General features: G+C 37.6%; 1 protein-coding gene and 1 long non-coding RNA gene across 2 annotated transcripts in view; one reads left to right on the top strand and one right to left on the bottom strand.

Moving 5' to 3' along the window:
- arhgap46a (Rho GTPase activating protein 46a) overlaps positions 1 to 13587 on the top strand; it is a 42167-nt gene that overhangs the window by 10241 nt on the left and 18339 nt on the right. The window contains exon 2 of the mRNA XM_082155051.1: positions 922 to 1389. Within this exon, the coding sequence (XP_082011177.1) occupies positions 922 to 1389 (468 nt within the window). The remainder of the gene's footprint in view (positions 1 to 921; positions 1390 to 13587) is intronic.
- Positions 10577 to 12081, bottom strand: LOC309487403. The gene is made up of 3 exons (XR_014201839.1): positions 11702 to 12081; positions 11145 to 11200; positions 10577 to 10869 (listed from the first exon to the last, which is right to left on the bottom strand). It is a non-coding gene; the product is annotated as an uncharacterized lncRNA (long non-coding RNA).

The raw sequence follows: 13587 nt of genomic DNA, 5'->3' as shown, positions 1-13587 counted from the left end.
GTAGCAACAGATCGTTTCTTGCATATTGTGACATTGAACATCCGAGTGGTTCTATGCATCAGGTGTTGATTGTATGGAGGGAGATCAAAATGTAAGCTTCCAGTCGTTTGTAAGAAGAAGTTGGGGTTTGTGAAGACAAAATGAAGTCTGGTATGGTCCAAAATGTGCATAGGTGAATCGTTCACAATAAGATCAATAATATGCATTTATAAAATGGATACATTTCCATACTTATTCCTCTTACTCTCATGGTAGTCACCATGCTCAGTTCAGATTTTAGTGTAATGTCAAACATGGTTGAACTTTCCACAGTGTCTGCACTTGTGATTCCAAGACGATTGCGTTGTCTTTAGTCTCGCCCTTTCTTTCCAATCCTGTCATCTATAAATATTTTAGCAGTCACATGACACACTAAGATGACTTAGAGAGCTTTTCAGACCACGACAAGCGCACCTGTGACCAGATGGGAGACCAGACTTGTCTTGCAGTGACCAGTGTGCATGTATGTATGGGAATATACTGTATGTGAATGCTTTCCAGCTCACAACTTTGTTTCCTCGTCCGTGGCTGTATCTGCTGATAGGATTATGGGTGCGCTGAGACAGCGTTTCTGTGCATACACTCTCACACATGGTGAATCTCTCTGGCTTTGGCCTAATTCCCTTGATAACAGATCCGTCAGATTACACTTAAGAGATTGACCATGAAGCGCAGCCTCTAATTTATAACAGCACATCTGTGCCATTTTGAGTTGATTTGATTTTAATTTACTAGGATTCCAATATACCAGCTTTTGTTTGGAAAACAATCACAGTCAATCTTATGACAATAAATGTGTTATGTTTGTTCTTAGTATAATAAATATGATCAATTTAAATACGATTTGAATGGTGATAATGCTCTCTATTTTTGTGTTCTCAGCGCTGATTGGGTGGAAATCCTGGAGCCTCGTTCACAAGAGCGCATGTACGTGAATCTGGCCACTGGAGAGTGTGGTTGGGACCCTCCCACCGACGTGCCTGTCCGCCAGGCTGATGGTAACCAGTGGTGGGAGCTTTTTGACCCCCAGAGCAGCAGGTTCTACTACTACAACTCTGCCGGCCGGATCACCGTGTGGCACAGGCCGCAAGGTGCAGATATTGTCCCTCTGTCTCAGCTCCAGGCCATGAAACGCAACACGGCATCCGAGCGCAAGACTGATGGGGGTACTAAAGAAAGGAAACATAGTAATCAGTCCATGGGAAGTCAAGATAGATGCACCCCTCTACCACCCATGGAGCCCTACACTAAAGAGCCAGAATGTGCCGACAAAGAGCCTAAACAACAAGAAATGGACAACAGACAGAAGCCAGACATCCATGGCGCAGACAGCAGCAAAGACTCTCTCAGGTAGGCCACTGGGCTTTTTCTGCATGTTATCTTGAGTCTAGTCGTTATAGTTCCATAGAAATAACTGGCCGTAACCAGAGACCAATTATCTTCGACTGCTGGAATATCACTCTCATTTTCCCTGACTTTAAAGAAACATTCTGGGTTCAGAACAAGTTATGCTCAACTGGCAGCACTTGTGGCATAATGTTGATTACCACAAAAAATTAATTTTGACTTGTCCCTTGTTTTCTTTAGAAAAAGCTAGAATCAAGGTTACATTGAGGCACTTAGTGGAAATGAATAGGGGCCAATTTTTGTTGGATTTAAAAGCAGAAATGTGAAACAATTTATAAAAGTACTTGCATAAATTTTTCTGTTAAAACTTGAGCTGTAAAGCTGTTTAAAGGGTTAGTTCACCCAAAAATGAAAAATCTGTGATCATTTACTCACCCTCATGTTATTCCAAACCCGTAAGACTTTCGTTCATCTTCGAAACACAAATGAAGATATTTTTAATAAAATCTGAGCCAGTTCTGCACTCTCCATTGACAGTCTACGCAACTACTGTTGACGCTTCAAAAAGTTCATAAAGAGATAGTAAAACGAATCTGAATTGAGCGGTTTAGTAAAAAATTTCTGAAGATACACGATTGCTTTATATAATGAACAGATTGAATTTAGGCTTTTATTTACATATAAACATTGATCAGAAAACAAAAACAGAAGCTCAACCGAACCTGCTTGAAGCGCAAGAACAAACCTCTTGCAGAAGCTCAAATGTGCTGCGTAACACGAGAATAAACCTCATTGGTTCTCGCACATCAAGCATGCATGCTTGAGCTTCCGTTTATTATAACTGATGTGTGAATTGATGAATGTTTATATGTGAATAAAAGCCTAAATTAAATCTGTTTCTCTTCAGAAAATTTTGATTAAACCGCCCATTTTTGGGTGAACTATCCCTTTAAATAATTGTTTGCAGTTGTTAGAGTTTTATGCGTTATATTGTCATGGCGACAGAGTTAAGTTTACAGATTGGCCTCATTCACTTCCATTGAAAGTTTCTCACTGTAACCCAAAAGGAGGCACAAGTGGAGGCACAAATGTATTTTTGTTCAACACTATGCCACAAATGCTGTCGATGGAGCTTAACTTGTACTCGTTTTTGTTTATCATGTACTCATAAGGAAGTAATTTAGATAAATTGCTGCCAAATGTGAAAAGTTAATATTTCCTCATAACCCTTACTATGGAGTGCTTTATGAGAGTTTGCTTGTTTCTTCCCAGACCCATTGTCACCTTCATAGCCAGATTCCAGTCATGCCAGCTCTTTTTCACCTGGCACTGGGCTATGTCTGTTATTTCAGTGCCTTATGCTTTACCGAACTACAATACTTAGGCCATTCATTCTTTCCTAAAACAATCTCTGGGCCCCACCAGATGAAAGCTGCTGGGGTCGGGGCCCAGGGAGAGCCAAACCATTGTGGTTCGAACGTGACTGGACTTTCCCTTTTTCCCGCAAAAAAAGCTCTCTTGAAGCCACGGTATACATTATCCAGCATATACAGCGGTTCTTTCTATTTCAGGGAAATGTTGTGCAGGGCCCTCGTTCTTTTAAATCCACCCATGGAAAAAGAGTTAATGGACTGCAATATCTTTAACAGTTGGATCCCACTGAAGCTTGGGAGGATTTTGAAATATTGTGGCTACATGTGGCCCGAGCTACTTGATGGGTGTTATGAAGAGCTGTCCTCTGTCTTCGCTTTAGACACGCATGACTGCTGTCTCTGGGAGGCCCAACATTTTTGAACCTTTTTGTAAAACTAGAAGGGCAACAAATTTTTGACCTTTAGGTAAAACTAGAAGGGCAACAAACCACTCATCTCCCACCGCCTGGCCTTCAAGTTTTTTCTAACCTCACAAGCAACAGTATTGCTCTCTCAGGAACCCCACACGTCTAAGCCTCCTAACGGATGACTCACATTTTTCAAAGGTCATACGATGTACAAAACAATAGACAGCTGTGTGCGAGAGAATCAGAGACCAAAGATATAGCTTCATGAGTGCATTGTGCCTAATTTAGAAGTGTGATAATATCTTAGTTGTTTTCCAATAACTTGTGGGTTGTGAGTAGGGCTGGGAGATATTTTGAATATTCATGATATACACTACTGTTCAAAAGTTACATTTTAAATATATTAAAATTTAAAAAGTGTTATTTAACAATATAATTTTTACTGTAGTTTTGATCAAATAAATACATCCTTGGTGAGTATTTGTGATGATTTTTCTGACGACATAAAATTAAGCTTTGATTTGATTTATTTTTAAGTTATGAATATTGTGGCAATTTGAATGTGTTTTTTAATATGCCGATTAAGTTTTTAATAGCGTCTTTGATTTAAATTTCAGTATCAAAATCTTGTTTAGATATTTCACCCATAGAAAGAGGCTATTTTGGCTCTTACTGTCCCTTGTGTGCTTACACCGGAATGAAGAAAGATTATTTTGCTGAATTTCTGTATAATTATTATTGACCTGTTGTGACATGTTCTTTGTTATTGTTTCATACATCAAGCTGAATAAGTCTTCAATAACGATTTCATTTGTTTGTCAGTCTAAAAATAAAAGCTAGGGAGTGGTCATAAAATATCAGCCTGACAATGATCTAAACAGCACCATCTGTGTTATCATATGGTGTGTTTGGGACTATCAGCTTCCCCTGATTGATGAACAAAGTGCTAAATCTGGTAGTCATCACACCCGCCCCTCCAGGACACAGTCGTGTTACGGGCAAGCAGAGCTTGACCCTAGTAGTCAGAGAATTCTGTAAACATGCTAACCAAATCCCTGTAAACAAACACTAATACACTGGCACACACATATAATGTGATCCTGTTTAAATGATGGATAGATGGCAGGGACGGGGGTGTTTCTGTTAAAGTTATTAAGTGTTGAGAAAAAGGAAGCTTACTTTGTCCACATCTGCACTAGAGATCACAAGAGTTAATTCAACAATGTCTGTGTGTTATCTAGCATTCAGCCGTTTAGTAGGTTACCATGGCGAGAAGATTGTAGATTAGAGCACACCTCTGTGCTTCCTTTGCCGTGTGACGCAATGGTGTAACGTAACCCAGGGATGACCTGGGGAAGTTGTGAAGGGGTCACGAAATTCTTTTGTCCTGCAGACGGACCCCAGGCAGAGTGGCTGCTATAGGAGGACAAGGGTTTTAGTTAAGCACGCAAATCCCTGAGGACCAGCTGTTAGGGTTTCCCATAGCATGAACTGGAGTGGGATCTAAGACATTAAATTAACAGCCTAATACAACCTTCTCTTTGTGGACAAATGATTTAGTAAACTTTCTTTTGAAGGAGTTGAGACAGATCTGAATAATATGAATTGATATATAGAGTTAAAGACAGAAGTCTTTTTATGGCATGTTTGTCAGAGTGAAATGATTCAGGGATGGAGTTAATGATAACTAACTACGGCAATGTTGCATGTCATAGCCTAGATAACATGTCTTTATGATATTGGTATTTATGGGGATTTCTCAGAAGAGCCTGAAAACCGCTGTGTAACGGCTTGGTTAGATACCAAAAGTGAAAGCTGTATAAGACAAGCAACACTCCTTTTTGCCGGTCTTGTGTGCTTACTTTCACTTTTGTCATGGTCACAAGATTTGTTTGAGTTGGGGAATATCTGGGAGTTAATAAATAGGTGAGATTGCAAAAGACATTTTAAATGAATTACTTGGTCTTTTTATAGGCTAATATAATGTTATCTAATGTTATCATGTTTGGAGTAAAAAAGTCACCATTAATATCCTTAGGGAGTATTGCTAAAGGGGCATCTCATATTTCAGAAATCATTTGGCCTTTCTCATGCGTTTACCTTTAAATGGTCATAAACATTAAACTGTAAAGAGATTCCTTAAATCTTTTGCGCAGCCTGTCACGCACGTTTTGTTACCTCAGTCCTTTTCTCTGAAAACTAGATTAGTGGCCTAACACAGATCGTCTATGAAAGTAGAGCAATTTCGGCTGTTTTGTTTTATTTTAGTCGTGCCTTTGGTGTTGCTTAAAATACATTGAGAACAGATTGCTGCCTTGATCCGCTGGTTCCACTTGAAACGCAGAGAAACATAATTTTTTTTAATCTTTATGATTCTTTATGTATTTATGTAGTTGACCAGAACTGCTACTCTAGTTGTTGGGACCTCATTTTTCACCCGTAACCACAATCATCTCTCTTAGAAAAAAAGTATTTGAAATTAATTGTCCACATGTTTTGGTCACACTGTTGTATATGCCTTATTCTCTGTACAGTATCCTCACTGTTCGTGAGGGAATTAGTAATTTTTATAGCTGTAACCAGAGCCGTGCATTCTCATGCTATCTAATTTCATATCAACAGATGTAGATTAGTGCTGAGATTCCAGAGCCATCTCATTGTCCATATGCCGAGCCGGCCCCCCTCTGACTGCCTCTTCCGGGGGTTACAGACACCCGAATGTACATATACACCACAAGCTTGGTGTGAAACATACAATATGCTAGTTTTATAAAGTCAAAAATAAGAACCGTAATTTGGCATAACCAATAAATCTTTATTTTGTAGTTGTAGAGCCCTTAGTTATTCCCACCCTGTTTGTGGTCAGGCTTTATTGCTCTTAATAATTTGAATTATCTGCTTAAGTTGTTCTCAAGTCTTTTGAGAGCAGGGTGTGGAGGGAGAGGATGGGCCGGTCACGTGTGCGGTATGTGAAGAAGCTAGACTCACTGGCTCAGTAGTGAGAGGTGTTCAGCTGTCTGCAAACAGCTGAGTCCTCAAGAGACCTTCATTTGCTTCATTGAGAAAATATTGAGAAACAAATAATTTTCAGTGTTGATGAATTAATACATGTGGAATGGAGAGAATGTTATCTCTACTAAACACATTACCATTCACAAGTTTAGGGTCACTAAGATTTTAATACTTTTACTTAGAGCAAGAATTCATTAAATTGATCAGTAGTGACAGTAAAGACATTTATGTTATGAAAGATTTCTATTTTTTTAAACTCTCTATTCATCAAAGAACTCTGAAAAAAATTACGGTTTCCACAATACTTAGCAGCATAACTGTTTTCAACATTGATTATAAGAAGAAATATTTTTTGAACAGCAAATCAGAATGATTTCTGAAGGATCATGTGTAGGGATGGGGCCGATCCGATCCAGTATCGGTATCGGGACCGATACCAGCGTAATTCACGTATCGGATTTTCCCGATCCAACCTGCGGAGATATCCGATATCCTTGAGTCATGTCTGCGCTTTAACGTTGTCTGCTGAAATGACTCCAAAAGTGATTCCCGCCCTATATGGGGAGGCTGCAGACCTGGAGCCGGTAGATCTACGCCCCTAGCAGTTTTACGCCCCTGGCAGTTTTACGCCCCTGCTGTTCCTGATGCGTCCAGTAGGGGGATATGCTGCGAAATAACACCATTAAATCGATGCTCAAAATTTACACAATAATAACCGTCCAGTTCATAGATTTTGCCCGAATTTGTGGTTTTTGTTAATTTAAATATTAAACGTTTTAGTATAAATCTGCACTGCACTATGGATTAAAATATCTCTAGATATTAGGTTGGGCTTCACTCAGCCTATACAGAAGACTATTTGTTTTCATGAATTAAAAAATAACACACATAGTTGGATCAGATGACAAGTAATGATATATGACCTACTATAGAATAGTTAATTGAATATTGAATACATTAATATTGAATAAATAGTAATAATAATAATAATAATTAATAATAATAGAATATTCACTGTATGTTTTTATACAGGAGACTGAGTGAAATAAGTTGTTGTGAATTTATATAAAGTTACAATTAGATATTAAACATATTTAGCCCATTAGACATACAGCACCGTGTAATCATATGGATCCTGGATTAAATATCTGCTGTACTATTCACTTAGTCATCATACAGCTACAAAACAGTGTCCTTCATAGCATTTTATGAAGACAAACACAATTTATCCCTTTTCTAAAATTCCAAGGGCCATTTATAAGAAAGAGACAATATTTTTGTTCACAAAAACATTATTTATCAACACCATTTATGAATTATGATGACTCCCCTATGGCTTGCCACTCTGCTTTAACTGTTTTTCTATCCTCCTGTCAAAGTGCTTCTGCTCACTGATAAAAAATTAAAATAAAATTAAACAAACAAATGTAAAAAGGACATCCATGGTGAATTTTATTTTGTCAAATTCAAAAGCAGCAGGACTCACTGTTAAATTTTGTATAAAATTCCTGAATCCTTAATTTTTTATCACAGTTGCTTTTGTACATTTCATCATTATTCATTATATCAATTCATTTTTTCCTTCATTAGTGAAATTCTAAATACACCTCCGCAATTCATCAATTCAGGACACATTTACAAAATAAAGTGTAATAGAAATGTATTGAAAACATGCTTAACAGTTTATGACAACTAGTCAGCCATTTTGCATTTAATGACTTATGCAAGGAACTAATGCCTAGATGTTTTGAGGAGTATGACAATTCAACAGAGAAATAGTATAATAGGCCTATATTTTGATCAACAAGACATAAAGAGTTGATAATGTAGGAAACAGCAGACAGTTGTACATTATGAATTGCATGAATGTACCAAAGCATTTGCAATTTGTATAAAATGAGAAATTGCTTTTATGATGTGCACAAGTGAAAGATGATGTGATTTCAGGTGTGATCTGAGAAATGCACCAAAGCAACTGAGATAAACTATAATACTTATTGGAGACCCTGCAGAATCACTGACCCCATGAGTCACAGACCACATAAAAGAAAGTGTTACGAGAACACAAACTGCCTTTTTAATTTGCATTTCATGTGTGTATTTCATTAAAAAAAGCTAAACTTTAAAAAAATATAAAAAGGACATCCATGGTGAATTTGATCTAGTCACAGTGTGTGTGTGTGTGTGTGTGTTGGCCAGAATTTATGTCAGATGAGTGTGGATTGCATCAATTTGCTCCTGATCTTCAAAGTACAATGGCACAGGTACTTGTTGGTGGAACACTTTTGGAAAAAGTGTCAAGACACTTTGATTTCTTTTGGCCACTGATGATGGACTGTGCAGAGAAAATTTAAAAAATGACATTAAAAACATGTCCTTGTATGTCTCTGTAAGTCATTTATTTACTAGAGAAGCTATTGGTTTGGAATGCAGTTAAAAAAGAGATGGGTGTTTATAGTTTATAAAAGTTTCGAGAGAGAGAGAGAGAGAGAGAGAGAGAGAGAGAGAGAGAGAGAGAGAGAGAGAGAGAGAGAGAGAGAGAGAGAGAGATTTCCATAGCTAAAGCAAACACACTGGGATGCATCATGCAAGTTACTTGGCAAAGAAAAATCCCACTTTAAGTGCACACAGCCTACATTTTAATCCAGATCAGTACGCTATTTTAAGAAAAATGTATATTTAGATATAAATGAGATAGTTAGATCTCATTTTATAAGAAACAACTCAAACCAGAAAGGAGTAAAGGAGTCTTACCAGAAGAGGCAAGATAAAGACGGGCAACAAAAGAACATTCAAAAGAAAATTAATTTTGAAAGTGAGTAGAGAAGACTAGGGGCAGCTAAACTTACACGTGGTAAGCTATAACTTATAAATTTAAGCCAGACAGAACATCAACCTGACCGTCCAGAACTTTTTGTCTCTCGAAATAAATGATAGACCTATCCATTGATATAAATAAATGAATTGATATCTACCTAGCTCTATCAAGCTATTCGTTTATAAATAATAAATGTTGCATCATTGCTAAACAACAATAACTTTAGCGGATTATTTATTATACCTCAATCAATTCGTGTCAATGTACAGCCTCCCCCTACTGGACGCATCAGGAACAGCAGGGGCGTAAAACTGCCAGGGGCGTAAAACTGCTTGGGGCGTAGATCTACCGGCTCCAGGGCTGCGTTCCAAACCGCATACTCAATGAGTAGGTACTTAATTTCAATGAGTACTTACTTAACGAGCGCTAAAAGAGTAGGTACTTTATAGCCAGATCTCGTTGAGTATGAATGCGAACCGGACATCTGCCATGTTGACGTTATCATGTGACCTACGACGCGTTATCACACGCGCAACAACTTAAAAGAATCGAACGGACACGTTTAATTCATCTATCTGTAAATATCTTGATATTGATTAAACTTGCTCATTTTGTGGTCTTTTTGAAGAAACTGCTGCCCATTTATTTTGTGAATACATTTAGGGTTGATTTAAGTTATTTTATTTAACCTTACTAATGTGAACTACCGTTTTATCCTTAACGGTGTTATTTATTTTTATTACGAAATCCCAAAATTGTCATCTCTTGAATATGTTGTTAATTTTTTATATCCAAATATTTTCATCCACAAGCAAAAGTGGCTAACTGCTTTATTTTTTCCTCTTTTTCTTGTTGAATTTAACTGTCGTTTCATCTCTCAGGCCTATAAATAACAAAAAATGCTTTTTTAAAATGTATTATAATGAATTATTTAAGAAAATATATATTAAGATATTCAACCTTGTAGGTTCTTTTTTCCTATGTAAAAAATCTCATATTATGTATGCAAACCAATTATATATATATATATATATATATATATATATATATATATTGGGTTTGCATACATAATGAGATTTTTTACAGATCTCATAACATCAGTAACTCGACAGCCCTACCTAGAACGGGTTTCCTCAGCGTTTGTAATGTCGGCACAAAGGGCAGCTGTGCGAAGATTCGCCTTTGGAGGAAAACTGTTGATTTTATACTCGAAAATTTTAAGTATCATTAATATTAAAAATGAATATTACCTCAGAATGAATTGCATTTCTATCCCACCCCAAAACATACAATAATAACAACGATAAATGCTGACCAATACTTAATTATATGACTTTTTACTGAAAATTATATAATTTAATAAAACAAACAAATTGTAATGTATGTCATATGACATAGCTATGCATGATTGAATACACTCTAGATGTGTATATAATGAACATATCTACATCTTCTTTCAAAGAATTAAATCAAACATTAATTAAATAATTATATTTTATTTACTGACAACAATGAGAAATATTAATAAATTAGTAAAAGAATGGATGAAAGTCATCATCACACAATAAACAAATGCATAAGTCAACACATGAAACAAGCTTTATTCAAACTACAATCATGTATGTATGTAGACTACAGGCACTGAACCCCACATCCTTCTGCCATCTCAACACAGCGGTGCCCATTCTGAGGCTTTATTCTGATGAATCAGCTGACCACCAGAGGTGAGCCATTCCCTCGTGCCGGAGGTTGTTGCGTGATGTGTTGTGCTTCACAATCTGAGGCAAGTGGAGTGATGGAGGGACCATCTCCAGGATTCAGCTCTGGGCTCCTCATCCTCAGTGCTCACACCAGCCCGCTGACATTTCAGATCCTACAAAATGCACAAACATAACACAAAAGCAGTAATTTTAACCACACAATGTCATTTGATTTCAGTATTATTTAGAAGACAAAAACGCTTTTTTCCACAAATGCCGCCATCATCTTCCCTTGCAGGTCCTGCTCCACCACAAAAGCTGTGCGGCAAATGCACAGAAATCAAGAATCAGAAAAGTGCTGTAATAGCTCTGTTTGAAATTACAATAATTAAAATAAACTACAACTTAAGATTTAAATAGTTGTTATTTATTTCTGTAGTATACTCACTCAAAGCCTTCTTCAGCCACTCTCCACCAGATAAACACACATCTGTTCATCTGACCCTGTAACATCCAGACAAGATTCACATTACCTCTGTGATTTATGAACTCAACACTACATTTACATGTTGAGGTTGTTTTAACTTTTTATCCAACATAAATGTTCCTAAATTTATCAACAGTAATGGACAAATAAAATAGATAACTTATGTTTAACGTTAGTTACATTATAGATTTGTTCTACATAATAGCACACATTCATCACTCAGATGTCTATTTCATGTTGTGAAATTTCAAGATTTTCCTGTCAGATGTAAATAGACATTTAAAATAAGCGTCTTTGATGTATGGTTTGTTTATGTAAATCCACTTTAGAGACGTAACTTACGTGTCCTTACTGGAGCTCCCCTGTTAGCTAACGTTATACATAATAAAACGTGTTTTTACAGCAAAATCACAACTATACTACACTGTGTAACGTCTTTACACCTTCAACAATTCAACAGTTTACTCTACAGTAGTTCAACACATGCAATTTTAACAAAAGGAACTGTGTTTACTCACATTTGAAAGCACCCGCGTCGCCGATCTCTGCGATGTTTGATAATGACGTATCCTCTCGCGTGGCCTCCTGGGATAGAAGAGTATCCATCGGATGAGCACTCGAAAATCTGGCCGGAAGAAGTAAGCCATCCGGGAACTTCTCGCCTACTCTTTTATGAATACTGACGTTTGGAACGTACTGCTTCCTTCACGTACTGTTTTCGCCTACTATATAGTAGGAAAGTAGGCATATTGGAACGCACTTAAGTCCGAATCTCGCGATAATTCGTACGTCACCCAGGTTATTCTCGCCTACTCTTTTGGATTCGTACATACTTTTTCGCTCGCCTACTCTTTTTCCCATACTAAATAGTAGGGAAGTATGCGGTTTGGAACGCAGCACAGGTCTGCAGCCTCCCCTTACTCTTCCCGCCGGCTAGTCTGCTAGCTGGCTGCAAACTGCGGAATGGATTTCCTGAACGGAGGCGCGGCTCAATGAGACACAGAGTTATGAGACACGCCACCGCTCAGGAAATCCATTCCGCAGTTTGCGGCCGCTGTGTGGAAATTCTTCACACTGGAAACACCGCAGAGCAAGACAGCAAAATGCAATGTTTGCAAAGCCGTAATTCAGAGCTCGTTGAAGCTCCCTCGCGTCGTACAACACAACGAATGCAATCAAACATTTAAAAAGCACCACGTTACTGTGCGTTCACACCAAACGCGAATAGCGCGTCAAATTCGCGTCTGCCGCGTCTAGTTGGACGCTTGAATATTTTGAATCCATTCGCGCGCCCAGAGCGAAATTGACGCTCGTAAAAAGCAAAAGTTTGAAGCGAAATTGACGCGCGTCTGAGGCGAAATCCGCTTGTCTGTTTGCACATGGCTGATGTTGATCGAGCATTCATCGAGAGAGTTACAGCATCGGAGCGAGGATCACCCTTTAGATAGTGTGTGTGTGTGTGTGTGTGTGTGTAAGATGTTTACACTTGCACTTTTCTTATATTTCAAGACTCAAGTATTTGACATTTTGGGAATGTAATAAATATTGACATGACCTACAGTTGCATATTTGTTTTCAGAATGGGATTTTTCCTGTTAACAGGATTTACTGTTTTTCTGACTTCCTTTTCTGACCTTATACTTACCATACATGCATAAATATGTAGGCCTACATATCATACTTGCCTGTTGAGAGGAGTTTATTTCAGCATCATATAAAATAAACAATAATGATAATAATAATATTAAAGCAAACACAGCTCTGGTATCGGAATAGTATCGGTATCGGCCGATATCCAAATTCAGGTATCGGGATCGGATCGGAAGTGAAAAAATGTGGATCGGTGCATCCCTAATCATGTGTGTCAAGTACTGTTCTGAGACACAAAGGTTGAGGATCCAAATGCAGTATTTATTGAACAGGGTAATCAAAGACGTAATCCAGATAACAGGCAAGGGTCATACACAAACAAACAATAACAGGATACAAACATGCTCAAAAATGCAGTGAGACACATACAAGACTTCACAGAGACAACAGAATGAACCAGGCTTTTATAGTGTGAGCTAAACAGGATAATGAGACACAGGTGAATGTGATAATGGATGATGGTCTGGGCAAAGGACTATGGGGAATGGAGGATGTGTGGTGATTGTCCAGGTTGGAGTGTCCTCTGATTATCCCAGGCACTCTGGTGATCGTTACAATGTGAAACTGAATACTGGAGTAATGATGCTGAAAATTCAGCTTTGCCACTACAGGAATATATTACATTTTAAATATAGGCTATATTCAAATAGAAAACAATGATTTTAATTTGTAATAAATTACTTATCACTTATTAATTGCATTTTTAATCAAGCAAAGGCATTATTGAATGATGAGCATAAGAGACTTATATCAA

The sequence above is a fragment of the Leuciscus leuciscus genome, assembly GCF_965113295.1.
Source record: "Leuciscus leuciscus genome assembly, chromosome: 23".
In the NCBI taxonomy this organism is placed as follows: domain Eukaryota; kingdom Metazoa; phylum Chordata; class Actinopteri; order Cypriniformes; family Leuciscidae; genus Leuciscus; species Leuciscus leuciscus.
Note: the sequence above shows the minus strand (reverse complement) of the source record. Positions and strands in the feature narration are given on the sequence as shown.